The 18,133-nt window shown below is 40.2% G+C and overlaps 2 protein-coding genes across 6 annotated transcripts; one reads left to right on the forward strand and one right to left on the reverse strand.

The window, feature by feature from the left end:
* Nucleotides 1–854: 854 nt before the first annotated feature.
* On the forward strand, nucleotides 855–8,045 carry emp1a (epithelial membrane protein 1a). 4 transcript variants are annotated; one of them, XM_085459521.1, is made up of 5 exons: nucleotides 855–990; nucleotides 2,539–2,629; nucleotides 2,737–2,836; nucleotides 3,072–3,212; nucleotides 5,497–8,045. In XM_085459521.1, the coding sequence occupies exons 2-5, from the start codon at nucleotides 2,555–2,557 to the stop codon at nucleotides 5,655–5,657; spliced, it is 477 nt and encodes a 158-aa protein (XP_085315647.1). In that variant the 5' UTR covers nucleotides 855–990; nucleotides 2,539–2,554; the 3' UTR covers nucleotides 5,658–8,045. The 4 variants fall into 4 exon arrangements, with proteins under 4 accessions (XP_085315647.1, XP_085315645.1, XP_085315646.1 ...); XM_085459519.1 differs by lacking the exon at nucleotides 855–990 and adding an exon at nucleotides 1,631–1,755; XM_085459520.1 differs by lacking the exon at nucleotides 855–990 and adding an exon at nucleotides 1,631–1,693.
* On the reverse strand, nucleotides 7,919–16,128 carry f8a (coagulation factor VIII associated). 2 transcript variants are annotated; one of them, XM_085459517.1, is made up of 12 exons: nucleotides 15,456–16,128; nucleotides 14,954–15,000; nucleotides 14,740–14,812; nucleotides 12,800–12,959; nucleotides 12,549–12,617; nucleotides 12,309–12,429; nucleotides 12,094–12,186; nucleotides 11,755–11,819; nucleotides 10,129–10,210; nucleotides 9,979–10,025; nucleotides 8,526–8,581; nucleotides 7,919–8,415 (listed from the first exon to the last, which is right to left on the reverse strand). In XM_085459517.1, the coding sequence occupies exons 1-12, from the start codon at nucleotides 15,512–15,514 to the stop codon at nucleotides 8,334–8,336; spliced, it is 954 nt and encodes a 317-aa protein (XP_085315643.1). In that variant the 5' UTR covers nucleotides 15,515–16,128; the 3' UTR covers nucleotides 7,919–8,333. The 2 variants fall into 2 exon arrangements, with proteins under 2 accessions (XP_085315643.1, XP_085315644.1); XM_085459518.1 differs by lacking the exon at nucleotides 15,456–16,128 and adding an exon at nucleotides 15,373–15,423.
* Nucleotides 16,129–18,133: the final 2,005 nt, after the last annotated feature.

Here is an 18,133-nt window from a genome sequence, read left to right on the forward strand (position 1 = left end):
ACTACAGCAGGTTGGAAGAAAAAGATCAAGGTGTTGCAATGGTTTAAAGTCCAGACCACAACCTGACTGAACAGTTGTGATGGGACCTTAAGAGAGCTGCACATAAACTAATGTTAGCAAACCTCAGTAAGCTGAAGCAAAGCTGTAAAAAAACGCTGGGATAAAATTCCTCCACAATGATGTAAGAGACTGAGAAACTGTGTGTGAGTGGCCTGATAGTGCTGCTAAAGGTTGCTTTACAAGAGACATGGTGTAATATTTCATATGTTCATCTGAGGTTGTATTTACCTAATTTTAAGACTCGGTGAAGATAATTTTTTCCAATTGTGTCCTGATATGTAGAGCTAACAGGGAGAGTACTTTCTTTTTATGATGACTGAAACAATAAATAATGAAAACAAAAGTTTAAGCATGCTCTGGCACAGCAGCAACTATTTCACTGTGAACACATGTCACATGACTTGCAGTTACTGACTTTTATATAAATATCTTGTGCTACGGATGAGTGAAGCACTAACTTCTCTTAAAATGTGGCCTCGAAACACAATGAAGTGAGCTGGGCGCTGATTATTTTTCAGCCATCTCTTATTTCGGCTGGAGTTTGTCTACATTTGAACATCCATCTTTTCTTCTTTGTTTCTGACGAACATTTGAGGAAAATCTTTTTTTCTTTTTTTTTCTTTCAAAACACAGTGTGAAGTGTGCAAATCCTTGTACCGGCTGGTTGCTTATGGGGTAAACAGAGTTTTTCCAAAGCCGTGACACAGCCCGGCCCACTGAGATCTGCAGTCTGTGTGACATCAAGTAACATGACCTTTTTCTTACTTTTCTTCACTGAGAGGTAATTACATCTCTCAGTAAAGAAACTATCCATGTATTGTTTCGGACAGTATGAATATGTTAAGACCCTCTGATGTTTCAGCAGTTTTTTTTTCCTGCTTTCTGGCAGTGGCGCACGAAACATAAAAGTGCATAGCGTGTGAGGCGCAGGTAAGAATCTATTTATATCTTTTTATCAATGGAACGATCTTACTTTCATTTGTTTGTAGCAGTCAAAAATGCATCTGCATGAACACGAATTCTGTTTTTCACTTGCTTGAACGTAAGTCTCAGCCATCAGAGTGAAACTGCTGCTGAATTGAATACGAGCTCCCTGGGGCTCACAATGCACTGCGATATTCCATGCACGGCTTCTTAATGTCCCATCTTTGGAGAAGTCAATTTAGGTACACAATGAAGCGGCAATTGCGCGTGAGTGGCCTGAAAACAAGTCCAGGATACACTATGGCTGCTCTGCAAGCGTGTCCAAAATGGCATTTTGTATCCATGTGCGACAAAAAAAAGTGAAGCTACAGCTCACACAGGTGAGCCGCTCAGAGAGAATGAAGATATTTCTATATTAAAAACATTTTCCAGGTAAAACACTAAAGAAGCAACTAAAATAGTGCGTGTGAAGCTGTCGCGTGTTTGTTTGTTTATTTGTTTGTTTCGTTTGTAAATGAATCTGACGATACGCAATCCTTCGAAGATCTTACTCGCCTTTACGCACACACTGGAGTTGCAGGAAGAGGCGACCTGACACCGTTTATTTCATTGGGACTTTTCACTCGAGAAACGTTATGGGTGGGGCTTGGTGAGGGGAAAGAAGAAGAGGGAAAACACGGTGATGTGTGTGCTGTGAATTCAAAGCTGGGTGGGTCCACAGAGTTTCACATTCCCAAATAACTCCCGCGCGGTGCGTTAAAGAGCGTTCAGGTAACGTTTCTGCTCTTTGCTTACTTGTAGAAAGGCGACGGTTTACGGAGCACACTCTGTGAAACCCTCTTACGGATGGCTGAAGTGGGTTTTTTTAAGCCTGTAGGAAAAACTTCAGTTACTTTAAGCGCAAGAAATATGACTGACCGTGAGCGCAAAAAAGTCCTAAAAAGACGCGCAACTGGAAATTTGGCGCACTAACATAGCGTTGAATAGTCCGTGAGTTTATGCTGTGCTTATTATTGTTTTCTGTTGTCGTACTATCGCGCTCTTTTTAAAGTTATCGACTACAGTGCGGGCCCTGTGTGTGTCATCCGTTTGGGAATGCCGTCTTAACAAATGCGCCTTTATTGTCGACGGAAACGCTCAAAAGACGTAAAAAAAAGAGGCTCAAAGCAAACTGCGGGCGTTTACAGGCGCAGTGATTGGTGCTAATGAATCTGAGCTGATTAAATATAATAAATAATAAATAAACGTAATGACAATGATTGAAAGCACTGATGTGTTTGACACCAGATGTGTTTTATTCAAAAATGTTTATGCCTGCATGATTTCTGCAGCAAGTCTGGGCTTGTATAAAACGGCTCTCTTCTCTGTTACTGTTATTTCTTTATTTCTTTGTTTCACACAGTTTCTCTCTCTCTCTCTGTGTGTGTGTGTGTGTGTGTGTGTGTGTGTGTGTGTAATTAATACTCCCTCATGTACGAGTCCGTGTTACATACGTCTGCGCTTGCAAAATAAATAACGATGTGCCTCCTTCCACTTCCCCCACCCCATTATCAGTTTTCAGAAGGCCATAATGTTGATGCTGGCAGCAATCGTTGTTCTGCACATAACCACCATCATCCTGCTCCTGGTGGCCGCCATTGACAATGTAAGATGATGTTATTTTCTGTATTAACTGGAGGAGATCTGACAGCGGTTTCTAGAAAATGTGTAACATATCTGCATGAACTTTAAATCTTTCCTTTGTGTCGTCAGGCCTGGTGGGTCGACGATTTAGTGTCAGCTGACCTGTGGGGCAGGTGGGACTTATCAAACAATGTGTGGCATTACACAAATCTGAAAGGCTACCCAGAAGGTAAACTCCACAGATTGTCCCCCTGTTAAAGTTAGTGATTTTTCATTATTTATTTAATGAAGGGCAAAGATGATGACGGAACAAATCACGTATTACACTGTTTACAGTAAATATTGTCAGTCTGAAATGAGTAGATCTGTAGGTAGTGGTGTTAATACAAACATAAAACTGAAAAGGCCGAATATTTCCTCACGCCTGTGTTATTGTTGACTTTTTTATTATCTTGTTGCTGCAGATTATCTCCAGGCGGTGCAGGCCACTTCAGTGCTGGCCTGCGTTTTCACCATCCTTGCCTTGTTTGTATTTGTGGCCCAGCTGTTCACCCTGCCCAAAGGAATGAGGTTCACCTTCACTGGCATTTTACAGATAATCGCCTGTAAGTTACCTGCAGTCTTGTTTCTTTTGGCTGACTTTATGATTTTCTCTGGAGGATGTGCGACTGACAAACCTGACATATGTGATTTTTGTCTAACTAAATAAGTTAGCACGACGCTCGAACTTAAAGCTTCATAAAGGATGTTGGTAAATAATTAAACTAATTTTTAGCCTCATCCGTTCAACAGACCAATGAGCTCATTGCATGGCGAGGCATCTATCTATCTGTGTCAGTTCACAACAATCACCACTCCTCTTTCAGTACTGGGCAGAGTTTAATCGACTTACACACAAAGGTCATATAATGGCTTCTCACTACATGGATGTGGATGAAGTGGTCTGACTGGTTGACACCCAAATTAGGAAGGTGTGGTCAGGGCTTTCCTGTTACCAGTGTTGATAACATGAGTAATACTGTCAGAGCAGTGACATCCTGATGCGTGCACATCATTTAATTTCAACACTATTATGCAGATTTAGATCAATGTAATCTGTAAAAAATAAGATTTATCTCATAATATAAAATATAAATAAGTCAATTAAATTATATCATTTATTTTAAGTGGGCCAGTCAGATTCCGAGACACTGACCTGAGGCTGGAGGTTGGATACTAAATTGTTATTATTAACATTAACATTATTGACATCCACACCATGGTAATGTTTGTCTTCTGCAGCACGAAACGTTGCATCGAAGCGCAGGGCAAAGCTTCAGTTCTGAAAATGCTGATTAGCCTGCTTTTCCTCATAGCAGCCGCCACATACTTGCGTAAATACTTAAAGGCATATTTGCGCATTCACTACCACATCTAAGCATGCAGACACTCACACACACACCAAATCTACCTCATTAAGGAGATATTAATACCACCAGAACTCTTTTGGCCTGCTCTTAATGTAAGAAAGACTTCTGAGAAGAGAGAGTAAAAGCCGTTTCATTTTCATGCGCTAGTTTAGCTTGTATGTATTTGAGATTACTGTACTTGTTATTATTTGTTTTTGCAATTAAGAAAGTGTTGTCTTTTAAAAATATCATTTTAATATGGCGAGTAAAAACAAGGAAAGGGTCTATTTTTGTTTGTTTTTATTAAGAGATGTTTGCAGGTAAACTTGCTATTTTCTTGCAGTTTCTAAACTGAAAATCAATGAACAGTTCATTTTTCTCTTTTGAATATTTGTTATTTCTCATTAATAATAATAGACAGATAGATTACTAAAATAATGGGTAGCTGCAGCCCTGTCGTGTAATCATCAGTAGTCCTGAGTTCAAACAGTTTCATTTGGTGCTGAACAAGATGAATCTGCCCTCGATATGACTGTTTGAGAGACTCTTGACTACTCAGTGGATTTGAATTCTCATTAGTTTGTACAAAACAGCGAACCAGTGATTAGAAGTTCTTCACTTTCTGTGTGTACCTCACACATTGCAATAACCAGTGAACTGTGATGGATCAGCAAGGTGAGCGTGTTTGCATCTCAGACACATGAAATCTGTAGAAAATCAGTAGAAGCTGATCTCAGCCACAGCACAGCAGTGTGTTAGTCTTTTAGGTGTCACAAATGAATGATTTTGACACTTCAAATAGTTAACAGTATCACATTTAACAGTGTGCTGCTTCTGTTAATGTCATGAGGTTCACTAGAAAGAAAAGTTGTCCAGCACACCTGCTCCAGCATTCTCAGGTGTGCTGATTTCTCAACAACACCCCCAAACATTTTGTTTGCTGTCAATGTGCAACAAAGCATCATGTTTTCACGTTTGAGGAGCAAAATCTAGAAAATGTATTCACTCACAAAAGCCCGAACCACCTGTCATGTCTATGCTTTGCTTCCAAGGAGCCAGGCTTTCTTCTTAAAGTAAGCGATAGTTCTCCAGGCTTCCTGGAGGTTCTTTAAAGTTTCATTGGACATTGGCTGCTTTTTATTTTAGTCAAGAAACATTTTCATGCAAATCCTCCCTAACAAAAAGACCACAAACCGAGTCAGTTTTTTGCCACCATGTCAGATGTAAAAGAAAAAAAAAAAGGTCCCGAGTGATTAAAATTTCATGCTTTAAGTTAATTATGCATTATCAGTGATAGTACTACGAGCACATGAGAAACTCACACAAAGTGCGAATGTCATGAGTTCATAACACTGGAAAATTAACAAGGTGGAAGTGTCATGTCTTTCATTTCCTTGTGATTGCACTGGTCACATCACGAGCTTTATCTTATAATAGAAAAATAATTACTTCTTGATTGCCTTGTCTTGGTTGCATGTAATAATAATTTTCCCTCTTGCAGGCCTTTGCATAATGACAGGAGCCTCAATCTACACAGCCAAGCTCCATGTCAATGACACATCTGGAGGTTACGGACACTGCTACATCCTGGCGTGGATCTCGTTTGTCCTCACCTTCATCTTAGCGCTCACCTATTTCATCCTGCGTAAGAAGAAAGAGTGAGAGGAAAAACAGAGGGCAGGGCTCGTTCTCCTCTTTTAGAATTGATGAACACCATCTGAAGCTACGACTGTAGCAAAATGTCCAAATGCTAATGAGAGCCATTTGTTTATACAGCTTTTTAAAAAAAAAAATATATATATATATATAAAATGATATGGAGCAAATGCTAACATTACAAGTGTGAAACACATTTTTTCAGCAAAACTGACAAACAAAATAATGTTTTTTCTTTTTAATAATGTGACTAAAACGCCTTATAGAGCTGAATTATTGGGAATATTACCAGAACATAGCTAATAAATCAGTTTAGTCTTAAATAGTAGTAGTAGTTCAGACATAAGTACTTTAAAGGAATAGTGTGACATTTTGAGAAAGGCTTATAATCGCTTTGGGTTGTTTTGTTTGTTGTTTTGTGCTAAAAAAAAAAAAAATGGCAAGATTGATTTGAGTGAACTTTTGGTCACCTTAGCTTTAGTGAAACAGTCACTGAGCTGTACATGAGCATTTTTGGCTGGGTGCAAACAAAAAGGGGAGACTCTAACTTCAGAGGTGACGGCGGTTTGAAGCCAGTGTTTTCACATTTTCAGTTCTTCTGCTAAGACTGTGCATAAAAGATGGTCACAACTTCCGAGCTGCATTCTTCCTAATGACCAGCAGGGGGCAAATCTGTGCAGCGTGGTTGCGTAGAAGACGATGGGAAGAGAAAACTGCTCAGGAAACTCTCTTTACATGGTCACGGTCTTTGTTTTGTTTTTTTAAAACCTTGGTCCTCTTTAGTGTACAAAGTCAAACAATTACCGTATTTCCCGGACTACAAAGCGCACCTGAATATTAGCCGCACAAGCTAAAATCAGGGGAAAATCCTGTTTTGTACATACATTAGCCGCACCTGACCAAAAGCCGCAGGTGTTTCAATATTGACTTATCATATGTAAGAGAATATGCACAAAGCGAATTGTCAGGAAAGAGATGGCTGTTTGGAGACACACCCCTTTTATTAATATTTTGAAAATCAAGTTATGGGTACATATTTGCACATGTGCTGTGCTTCATAAATGAGTAACAAATGTAGTACATAACAATAACCTACAGCACACCAGAAAAATAGATTGGACTACCTTTTAGGCTCAGGTGCAGTGACACGGCTTTAACAAGAAGAAAAGTCAGTCATTCACCACCATCTTCCTGCGCACTAAAACCACCAAAGTCCTCTTCTCCAGTGTCGGATACGAACAGGCTCAGGATGGCTTCGTCATCCACTCTCAGCTTCTTTCCTTCGTTGTCACTTTCAAAACCAAAGATAATCCTCATTGTCATTGTCAGTGTCGGAGTCGAACACCCTCAGAAGGGCCGTGGCGGTGTCCTCCTCTTCATCATGCAGCAGTCCAGCCCTTCGAAATCCGTTGGTGATCGTGGATGTTTGCACACTTTTCCACGCTGTCAGAATCCACCGGTGGAGTTGAGCACAACTTGCTTTTCGCAAGTTTATCGCCGCTCGTCATCCACGACTCCCGCTGAACGCATAGCGCTACTTTGAAGTTTGTTTTTCGCGCTACTTGTACGGCACTATGTTGCCTGGCGGATGGACATGTGACCAACATACCACTCTTGAACCCCGATCCTTCCGCCAGGCAACGTAGTGCCGTACAACAGCGGAACAAACAAAACAAATCGTCTTACGATATCACAAAAATCATGGAAAATCCATAGAAAAGCCGCACCTGACTAAAAGCCGCAGGGTTCAAAGCTTGTGCAAAAAGTAGCGGCTTATAGCCCGACAATTACGGTAGTATTAATCTCCTACTCAGCAAGATAGTAAATAATTTAGTCCCAAAATGTTTACCAGTTCCTTTAAGGTTCAGAAAGGTTGATGGAGACTAAATCTTATCATTTAATATGTTAAAATTCTAACTGAGGAGTAAAAAACGACAAATAACATTCCTGTTGTAGTACTTGAACAATCAGGAAATAACAATCCTTCATTTACGACTAGCTGTTAATCGTTATTTTACAGCTAGAAAAAAAAACAAATACATTATACATCAGTCTATGTACATTGTAACCATCATATATTTTTAAGCTCCTTTTTGTTTTTTTTATTATTGTGTTTACTTATGTGTCTGTAGGGGGCTGCTATCATAAGAAAAGTACATGCATTTGTACAAGTGAAAATTAAGTGACCCAGGGATGGAGGACAGAGGTGTCATTGCACCATATTACAGAACTATGCAGTAGAAGATTTTGTTATATTGGAATTTAAGCCATGTTATGTCATTTATTAATAAAAATGATAAAACAAAGCATTCGTGTTTAATCTACTAACCAGCTGTAAACACAATAAGTTCTTCTACATTTGAAACTTTTACATAATAAAAACATATGACGTGGTCCAGTTTTATAGTCTCCACTCAGATACATACACAACATTTATTCTTAGCTAAGCATTCCTGGCAACAGCAATCTGCACGTCTGAGGACAACAAAGACAGTTCAGCTTGATTTCCAAACCTACGTGACTGAATAAGCACAAAGTTTAACATTTCTCTGAGTCCAAGTTACAACACTGGAGTTTGAAAACAACCCTTCTCCGGGCCTTACAACAGACCCATTCAGAAACAGGAATGTTCCATTATATAAAGTATCGTTCCCAGAGGAAGCGAATAAAAACTGGACTGTATTAAATGCCTTGACCAGACGGCGTGATGCGCTCCTGAACCACCAGGTGGAGAAGATGGTTCTGCTCAGCTGTCAGAAACGGCCTGCAAGGGGAAAACCGCATAAAGCATGTGATCAATATGGAAAATTAAGAATGACAAGCAGTAAAAGATATTTTCTCACATGATGGAAATTAACATTTGTAAATGCTTACCATAGCTCAGTCTGAAGAGACTTTAGAGACTCTGTGTCTTTCTCCTGACACGCCATCTGCAAAACAGATCTGTTGTTATTCACTGCACTAATAAAAACATAACTGCAGATTCAGAGGACCCTGACGAGGCCTCTGACTTGTTAATATTTATTCTCTGTTACCGGCCATTCATTCCCAAAGACAGAGCGTGCTCCTTCGAGAAGAATCTTTCTCTACATTACACATGATTATTTTTTATTAACTTTTTTTTATTTATACAGTTATTAAAAAAAAAAAAAAAAAAAAAGGATGGCCTCTGTCAATTCTTATGTGTTCCTTATCAGGACGCAGTAAAAAATATTATTTGGTCCATAGTAGGTCTTAAAATTAGGTAAAGACATCCTGAGACATTTCATCATTATTTAACAAAACAGCTAAAAAAACCCAAAAAAAAACAGAAGCAGTGTGTGAAAAACATCAACTCAAGATTCAGTAAATTGTAGAACAACCTTAGTGGTGAGGTGTGTGTCCTTTGTTTATGCACAGCTCTCTTAAGTTTGTGGTCTAAACTTTGGGCCTTGTTTCTTTTCTTTTTCAGCCATTCTCTGTTTGAGATTTGCTGCTGTGCTTGGGGTCCAAAGGACACTGTTCCAGAAGTATTGTAGTTTGTTCAGATGCAACTTTGCAAACCCAAGTCATGCTTCCATATTCTGAAAGCAGAGGCTTTATCGTATGCTTTAACTGTATGGTCATGCAATTTAACATGTAACCTGCTAACTGAGCCTATGAAATGCAGCTCTTGGGTTCTTTGCGGTTTCTCTGACCACTGGATAATCTAATCTTGGGATTAATTTGCTGGGACGTCCACTCCTGGGAAGACTGACAGCTATCTTGAATGTTTTCCACTTGTGACTGTCTCACTGCAGAATGATGGACCTCAAATTGTTTGGAATCAGCTTTGTAACCCTGCCTAGATTGAAGGGCAGCGACAGCTGCTTCTCTCACATCATTGCTGATGTCTTCCACATTGGCACTGTGATTATGAATGCTGCAGGCCAACAAACTGCCAAAACGTCTGTGCATTTGATTAGCAGCACCTGGTTGCTTCTTACTCTCTTAATACCTACAGAAGAACTAAAGGTGTTTTTCACACAGTGCTTCTATATTTTGGCTTCTCTGTAAAAATACCGACATGATGTAATGTGTCATGTGTTGCTTCTTTTTACTGTGACTGGGGAAAAAAATGAATATCTTTAGTGTAAGAGGGAAAAATTCTGAGGCAGAAAACCTACACAAAGCTGGCAAACTGCAAATGCTGAAGCAAAAACAAACAAACAAAAAAAGAATCACTTCACTGCCAAAGGAAAAAAAACTTCAACACACACAATACATCACTGTCATATGAAGGGCGTGAAGACCATTATTTTTCCTGTACGAGACAGGAAGACTCAGACCGTGTTATCATGAAACTCACCACTACGGACTGCAGGAGCAGGAAAACATTCTCAGGCAGGAAGGTCACTGAAACAGAAGACAAAAAACAACATTTACGCAACTTCAATAAGTGCGCAGGATTAATGACACATTATTATACTCAAGTAGTCGAGTGCTGAGGTGAATTTACATTGGCTGTGAGGATCAAAGGACTCCCACGCGTATCTCTCCAGGGTCTGGGCGTGTTCTGGTAACAACTTCTGAGGTGGAGGCTGCACCAAAAAAAACCCAAACAAAACCACAACAACGTGGGACCATTTAAGTTCTGCTGCACCAACAATCCTGAATTTTTCAAGATGCACAGTAATTACTGTAAGATGCTGGATAAATAATTAACATTGTCATTAAGTGTAATTGCATTGTTTAAAACAGCTTTAAAAAACTATTCTGCTTTCTAACAGTTCACTGATTGGCCAGCGGAAGGCTGTTTGACACTCAAGTACAGGTGAGTGTTTAAGCTGCTGAATCTATGTGGTTAAAATAAAGAAATGAAACTCTATGCAATGCACACAACAGGTGCTTTCATTATGCTAATGTGTCTCCTCAGCTCTCTCACTCGAGTCTCAGCTCCTCGCTGCGAGAATTAAGTGCGAGAGACAGTGAAGAGACGTGAAACCGGAGGGTCCAAAGCTGCCAAATGAGAAATGCTTGCATTAATAGCTCGAGTCTCACGTCACGTCAAACTGTGTGTCGCATGTGGAGGTGCAGTACTTGTGTCAGGATACATTAGGACCAGCTTTTTCTCACTCTGTGCCTCCTCTCTCCTTGCAGTGCATTTAAAGTACACTGTATTTCCAACTGTGTACTGTGATAGGATGCCACCTGTGCAACAAGTCCAGTTGTGAAATTTCCTCACTACTAAATATTCCACAGTCAGCTGTTAGTGGTGTTATAATGACGTGGAAGTGATTGGGAATGACAGCAACTTAGTCATGAAGTGGCAGAGCACATAAAATCACAGAGTGGGGTCAGTGGATGTTGAGACGCACAATGCAAAGAGTTCTCCAACTTTCTGCAGAGTCGACTGCTACAGACCTTCGAACCTCATGTTGCCCCTCGGACTCAGCCCCTCAGTTCCAGTGAAAGAAACTTAATGCTTCAGCATAACAAGATATTTCAGACAATTTCAAATTCCCAACTTTGTAGAAATAGTCTGTCAATGGTACCTTCCTGTTTCAAAAAGACTGCACACGAGTGCAGAAAGCAAGGTCCATAAAGACAAGGATGAGCGAATTTGGTGTGGAAGAATTTAACTGGCCTGCACAGAGTCCTGACCTCAACCTGACAGAAAACCTTTTGGATGAATTAGAGTGGAGACTGCGAGCCGGGCCTTTTCACCCAACATCCGTGACTGACCTCACCAATGTGCTTCTGGAAGACTGGTCAAAAATTCCCTTAAACAAACTCCTAAACCTTGTGGAATGAATTCCCAGAAAGGTTGAAGCTGTTATAGCTACAAAGGGTGGGTCGACATTATATTAAACACTATGGATTAAGAATGGGACATCACTCAAATTCATATGAGTGAGAAGGCAGCTGCACGAATACTTTTGGCAATATAGTATGTTTGAAGAGTGAATTTAAAGGTATTTATTGCAACTACCTATAAATAAAAACTTGTTAAAGTGCATATTTAGATAAATTTAAACAAATGGCCTGAATCATACCTTCAAAAACACAACACTGAACATGACTTTGCACTCAAGTCTGCAGTGAGAGAGGTTGTTTTAATTATCAGCAAAACCGATGAGCTTACCTCAAGCAACATGAGCAGAAGCACCCTGGATATCTCACATTTTGCCACAATGTCCAAAAAGGCACCTTTGTTGTCAAGAAAGTAAAATTAAAGATGAGAAATTAAGACATTTTTTCCTCTTAGTGCAAATAACATGAAAAATCTGCACAGCAACGAAAAAAAAAAGACAATCACGAGGGAATGCAGCTCTTAATTATCCCAGTTTTCAAGTTGAATTGTGTTAATCAATTTAAGATGCTGGATACAGCTTTAGTTAAGAAAACACAAACTGCTAAGGCTGTAATAACACCCCATCTTTACAAAACTCTGCTAATATCATTTTTTTTATCAGATGCTCACCAACAGGGGTGATGGAGCCTGGTAGCTGCAGTCCTTTCTCCTGACAGATCAGCTGCATCTCTGTGAACACTGACAAAGCACCGTCATAATCACCTGGAAAAGAAAAAAGAAAATCATAAAAACACAAGTAACACAAACTCAAACAAAAGTCCCGTCAGATCCTGTTTGCACAGCAAACAAACTGCAGCTACTCAATCAGAACCGACAGAACTCACGGGTGAGGATTTTACACGTGGCCATTTCTCCCATTGACAGCAAAGCTTCGATGGGTGTTTGCGTCTGTAACTCTGCAGCCCTCTGATAATGAACAATAGCCTCTCCTGGTCTGTTAATCTCCTATTGAGGAAGACAGGAGAGTAACGATGAATCATTTTTTCCATCATTTGCTTAAAAAAAAAAAAAATCCCCAAAAAAACCAATTCTGGGTCATTTATCCTCAGAGACAGCAGCTTTACCTTGAGCGCGTTGCCAAGTTCCAAACACAGGCTGGCTGCCATCACAGGCTGGTTCATCTCAATATACACCTGCGATTCATTTGTACATCAGAATTCAGTCACTATACAAGAATGTACTCCACAATCTTTTCTCCAGACCCTGATCTAATGAAATATTCCATGGTGAATCTGCTTTATTTGCTGATTTCTTCTGGAGTGTATTTACTGCATCAAACTCTAAAAATCGATTTGAAAACTAGAGCTGATCATACCTTAGTGGCGAAGCTGTAGCAGTTGAGTGCAGCCTGGAGGTGTTCATCAAAGCCTGGAGCCTGCAGTGCCCTGTTCTCCTTCTCAGATGAGAGGAAGAGGCGAGCAGCGTCAGTTAATGCCAGTGCCTCTCCAGGAGCATTAAAGAGAGTCTGCTCACACCTGCAGTCAAGACATCGAGGATGTATAACAACAGCCGATAGGTCACTGTCATGACTATGAATGCTACGCTCTCCCTGTGGGCCAATTAAGACTACTGCTGACCACTGAGGACTCATCACTCCACCGACTGTACCTTTATGTAATAACCTCACATACTGTTTCTTTGTTTTTTTTTAAACAAGAAAAGTAGTGATCTGCTCTAAATATTTTAAGCTAAAAATATAATATTAGATTTATAGACCTTAAAAAACTGATAACAAACATGCGTGCCATTTGAAAGCTAAATAAGATAATTATGACATAATTATAATAACAAAAGTGTGATTTTTTTTTTTTTATCTAATTGTCCTCATGAGGACATGCTACTTATACTTTTGTCAAAAATTTCATCATTTGTTTCTGAAAAAAATGATAGCGGATGTAGGAAAAATAACTAAAATTGACTTATTACACGGCAGCGTTATGTGGTGAAACCACAATGAGTAACAGAATTATTTTCAAGCTTCAAGTCAGCCCCCTCTTAAAGTCTTTTATGCTTGGTTCTACACTTGAATCTTTTATGACCTGAATGTAGGACAAGCGTGTGAATATTTGATCAATAAACCTGCGTGTGATCCTTGAGCATTTCACCCCAAAATAATGATGATGAGCAAGTTTCTGCAGTTTCCTGGCAGAGATCCCAGAAATTTTGGAAACAAGCATGAAGGATTTACTCACAGTCTTCTACAAGAACATCAGTGAAATCAAGCGCCTCGTTACTGAGTGGAGTGGCTCAGCTCACGAGGCAGAGCAGGTCATCTGCTAATCAGAAGGGTTGGTGGTTCGATCCCTGGCTGCTCCAATCTGCATGCCAAATATCCTTGTGCAAGATACCAACCCAAGAGTCTCACCCATCAGAATATGAATGTGTGTAAATGTTAGGCAGAAAGCGCTTAAAGAAAGAGGATAGAATAAAAGTGCTTGTGTGGGTGAATGAGGGAAGTTGTGTAAAGCACTTTGAGTGCTCAGCTAGACTAGAAAAGCAAAAGTGTGTGTCTGTGTTAAGGCAATAAGTCTGTGTTACTGTATTTGAAATCTATGCATTTTTACCGGTTTCTGCATGGACTGCACAAGTGTCTGGATATATTATGTTATTGAGGAACTGCTCTCCATTCCAGGGTGAGTGCAGTCTGCAGCTGTGCAGTGCACTCTGTTTGTTGACTCAGCATGTTCCAGGCATGTTAGATAGGAAACATATCAGGGTTAATGCTGGCCAAGGAAGTCTCAGGATACACCACTGATCTAGAAAGCCCTGCACTACTCTGGCACTCTGGCAATGACACACCATCTGGTGGCAGATAGCTACATAGCATTAGGACGCAACAATTTATCAGAATTGGTTATCAATTAAAATGCAAAACAATTAGATTAAACGACTAGTACATCCTGTGCAAACTAGTGACAATAGCAACAAGCCATCTAGTTACACAAATTCCCTAGTTGGGACTCTGGTTGTCCAGTCCTTAGCTGTTGAGGCTGGCTAGCTGCTATTCCTGTTGCTCTATGTATGCAGGACAAACGCTGCTGTTCTACATGGTTCTGCAAGAGCATTTTTCTTGTTAGAAGGGAGTTTTTGCTTCCCACCATTGCAAAGTGCTTGCTCATGGTGGGTTGCTTAATTGTTGGGGTTTTTCTCCAGATTATTGTGGGGTCTTTACTTGTGCGAGGTGCTTTTACACCGTAAGGTGCCTGTTGCTGTGCTTTGGCACAATTCAGTTAAAATGAATACGGATCCACTCACCGAGCCATGGCCAGGTTACAGAAGGCAGCATACTGAAGGCAGTCCTGCTGCTTCAGCTCCTTTGCCAGCTGACCTGAAAGCACAGGTAAAGACAAGCCTGGTGACATTTATTCAGCCTCTATCATTTAACAGCACAGGAGAGGCGCTGACTCTTCTGTGCGGCAGTATAGGCTGGATCACAGCATTTACATGGATGGACTAATGTGGCACTCACCAAATTGCTCACTTGCCTCTGCCACATTGGGCTTCCGAAGAAAACGCCTACAAAAGAAAACAAAGTATTTTCACATTTTAAAACATCTTAGATAGCCAACTGTGATACACGCCAGCTAGATAAACATAGAATATCAGTACTGTGGCAAACTACCGGCTAGTTATGGGTTAATAATAATAATAATAATAATAATAATAATAATAATAATAATAATAATAACGGATTGCATTTATATAGCGCTTTTCGGGGCCCTCAAAGCGCTTTACAATTAGCTGTCAAACAGCACCAACAACTCATCGCTTATTTTTCGATGAACCTGGGCTAAATATCTCAAAATGACCAAATATTTCACTACAAAACGAGCAAATGGCTAACAGTAACGCTAGCTTAGCCTATTAGCACTAGCTGAAAGCCGTTACCTCGCATTCAGTCTAAATAACATTTAGCTATTCCCGATATTCGTCCGTCTTTCTTCTTAAACAAAGCCATTTCAAAGCCTTACTTTTTCAGTTTATTTGACACAGCTCGGTATCTCGCCAGAAAATCGCCCTCCGCAGCCATGATCAATGCCAGGAAGTCCAAGTGACAGCAGCCTCAACTCACGATTTCATTGGTCGGCGTCGGCAATTGCGTGGCGCATGACGTAAAGGACATGCCCAAATGAGCAGTGTTGCCAACTTAGGCTACGTTCACACTGCAGGTCTTAATGCTCAATTCCGATTTTTTGATCAAATCCGATTTTTTTGTCTGCGTGTTCACACTACAAATAAAATGCGACAGCAAACGCGCTCTAGTGTGAACGCTCAAAGCGGCCCGCATGCGCAAAAGAAGACGTCACACACAACGCGCTCTGTTTAGACCCAGAGCAAACTATATTGTTTGACTGATGGCCCTTAATATAAAGACTTCGGACTTCATGTTTTCCAATTTTTGCTTTAAGTTATTTTGTTATTTACATAATAATGTAGATAACCTAATAATGATCCTTATTGCTGTTTTAGAGGAGCGGTGCTTCAAAGGATAGTTGCAGATTTCTGTCAGAATCTGCAGGTTATGCAGTACAAATAAAATGTTCACGTTTCTCCAACGTTGTCTTCCCAGCAGTTTCACCGGATGGCCAGGAAGCGTTCGCGATGTCTTCTCGGGCGCTTCTTTGGCGCTGATAATTGGCGTCTGTCTTGTATGTGAAGGTTCTCAGTCATCCAGGTCATCGTAGTCAAAGGAGCTTGGCGTCTGTGGCGTCTGTCTCGTGTCAGTGACGTAAAAGATGGATTTAATGCGACTTGACCGTTCACACAGCAGTTGCTTTCTGAAACATCGGATATGTATCGGATTCAGTACCACATACGAAAGTACGGAGCCCCCCAGGGGACATGGGAGAAAAAAAAATTAGGGAGGAAAAAAAAAATTAGGGAGGAAAAAAAAAATTAGGGAGAAAAAAAAAATTAAGACGGACTTTTGCGAGCGCTCGCAAAAAGTATTGCGAGCGCTCAGCAGTTACACAGTGATTAGTAATAAACAGCCAGTGAGAGTGAGTGGATTTAAGAAAGTCAGTGACTCAGGTGTGTCGCTTGGTTTGTCATCTGTTTGTGAGACTGGAGGAGACGTAGAAATCTTTTGTTTTAAATCTTAGTTAGGAAGATTCCTGTTTGAAAACAAGCACTTTCTGTGAGGAATGCAAGAAGTACATCTGCAGAAAGCACATTTTGTCCAACATGTGGACAAAATTGAAAATGTTGAGCATTGAAAAACTGAGAACGTTGGGCAAGTTCAAAAGAAATGTGTTTGTAAGAACGAAAAACCAAATTGTTCCTAAAATAGTTATGGAAAGTCTAACTGTTGTATGTCTGTGTTCTACATGTTTATCTAATGGAAAATAAAGTTGCTATTGTTTTATTGCAGTTTTTGGATAATTCTGAGTGGATTTACACAGTACGGGTCAAAATGACCCGCAACAAAATCAATGTCAATTGTTTGTTCTTCAACATAATACAAGGGTTAATTTCCAAAACTTGCTTATGATCTTCAATTTGTAGCAGATCCACTATCACACAGCAGCTGGAGCAGTCTCCAATGGAGGTCAGTCCACTACTACCATAGCCCACTACTAGATTAACTTGTGACACATCTGCACCTGCTGCTATGATCACATTGAGTAGAGGCTGAGTGGCTGCACTTACCCCTGGTACATCCAAATCTGCCCACAAACATGTTGACAGATGCAATGCCAGCAATGTGGATTGTCAACACTAAAAACAATCAGTAAGCAAAGACAACAGGGATCACTTTTTACTGTTTATTTAGCACCCACAACATTTGTCCACAACACTGTGTGGTACCACTTTCCACAGAAGGTGCATTCAATCTGCAAGATTGAATGAGATTGTCAGGGTCATTGTCTGACTGTTTATTACTAATCACCTGCAGTACATTCACAGTAACTGCCATCTCCTTACAAATGTTTATTAGATTAACCACACTTATACAGACTGTATATAACAACCAACTCTGAAATGTTCGTTTGCAGAGGGAAGACACAGACAGACTATGCTAACGACATGTGATGTTACAACACTAATGAAATATTGATGTGTCATATTTGTCCAAGGTGTATTTCATTGTTATGGAAAAAGAGAATATCAAAATCATGATGACCAATTGGAGTGGTGATGTCTATGACTTTGTGTATATAATTTGGGATTTTGAACAAATGTAGGCCAATAAGGAATATATGATATCATTTCATTCTTTTCAAAGGTTTATTTGCATGACGCACAAACAGAGACAATTGAAAGGTACAAATGTGCATGACACTTATTCAAACGTGGTGCAGATGTGTCACAGGTTGATCTGGCTGTAGGCTGTGGCACTTGGCCAGAGGTGGCGCTGGTTGACTCGACTCCATGTTAGTGCACAAAGTAAACTGCTCGCTGTAGTTGTGAAGCAAAAACGCTGAATTCGGAGAAATAAACCGTGCGAGGGGAACGATAACGACGACAAGGTTCTCCCGATCGTTTACTCTTGCTGTCCTGTGAACAACATCGGCGTGGTGTTACTTGTTTGCTGTTTTTGCGATCGCGTCGCGCATGAGGATATCACCAGGTAAACTCGCCACATTTTTATACATTTTGTTGTTCAACAGCATCAAGACTGACGGAGTGTGTTTGAGACAACCTCACA

The sequence above is a fragment of the Copadichromis virginalis genome, linkage group LG6 (assembly GCF_057382275.1).
Source record: "Copadichromis virginalis isolate Kocher_CV1m ecotype Utaka linkage group LG6, C_Virginalis_male_GT1.1, whole genome shotgun sequence".
Classification (NCBI taxonomy): domain Eukaryota; kingdom Metazoa; phylum Chordata; class Actinopteri; order Cichliformes; family Cichlidae; genus Copadichromis; species Copadichromis virginalis.

Coding starts and splice junctions, on each gene's coding strand:
- emp1a (XM_085459521.1), top strand. CDS start 2,555: ATGTTGATGCTGGCAGCAATCGTTGTTCTGCACATAACCACCATCATC. Junction 2,630..2,736: donor TGGTGGCCGCCATTGACAAT/GTAAGATGATGT, acceptor TTGTGTCGTCAG/GCCTGGTGGGTCGACGATTT. Junction 3,213..5,496: donor CATTTTACAGATAATCGCCT/GTAAGTTACCTG, acceptor TCCCTCTTGCAG/GCCTTTGCATAATGACAGGA.
- f8a (XM_085459517.1), bottom strand. CDS start 15,514: ATGGCTGCGGAGGGCGATTTTCTGGCGAGATACCGAGCTGTGTCAAAT. Junction 12,960..14,739: donor TGTAACCTGGCCATGGCTCG/GTGAGTGGATCC, acceptor TCTTGACTGCAG/GTGTGAGCAGACTCTCTTTA. Junction 8,416..8,525: donor TCTCTTCAGACTGAGCTATG/GTAAGCATTTAC, acceptor TTCCCCTTGCAG/GCCGTTTCTGACAGCTGAGC.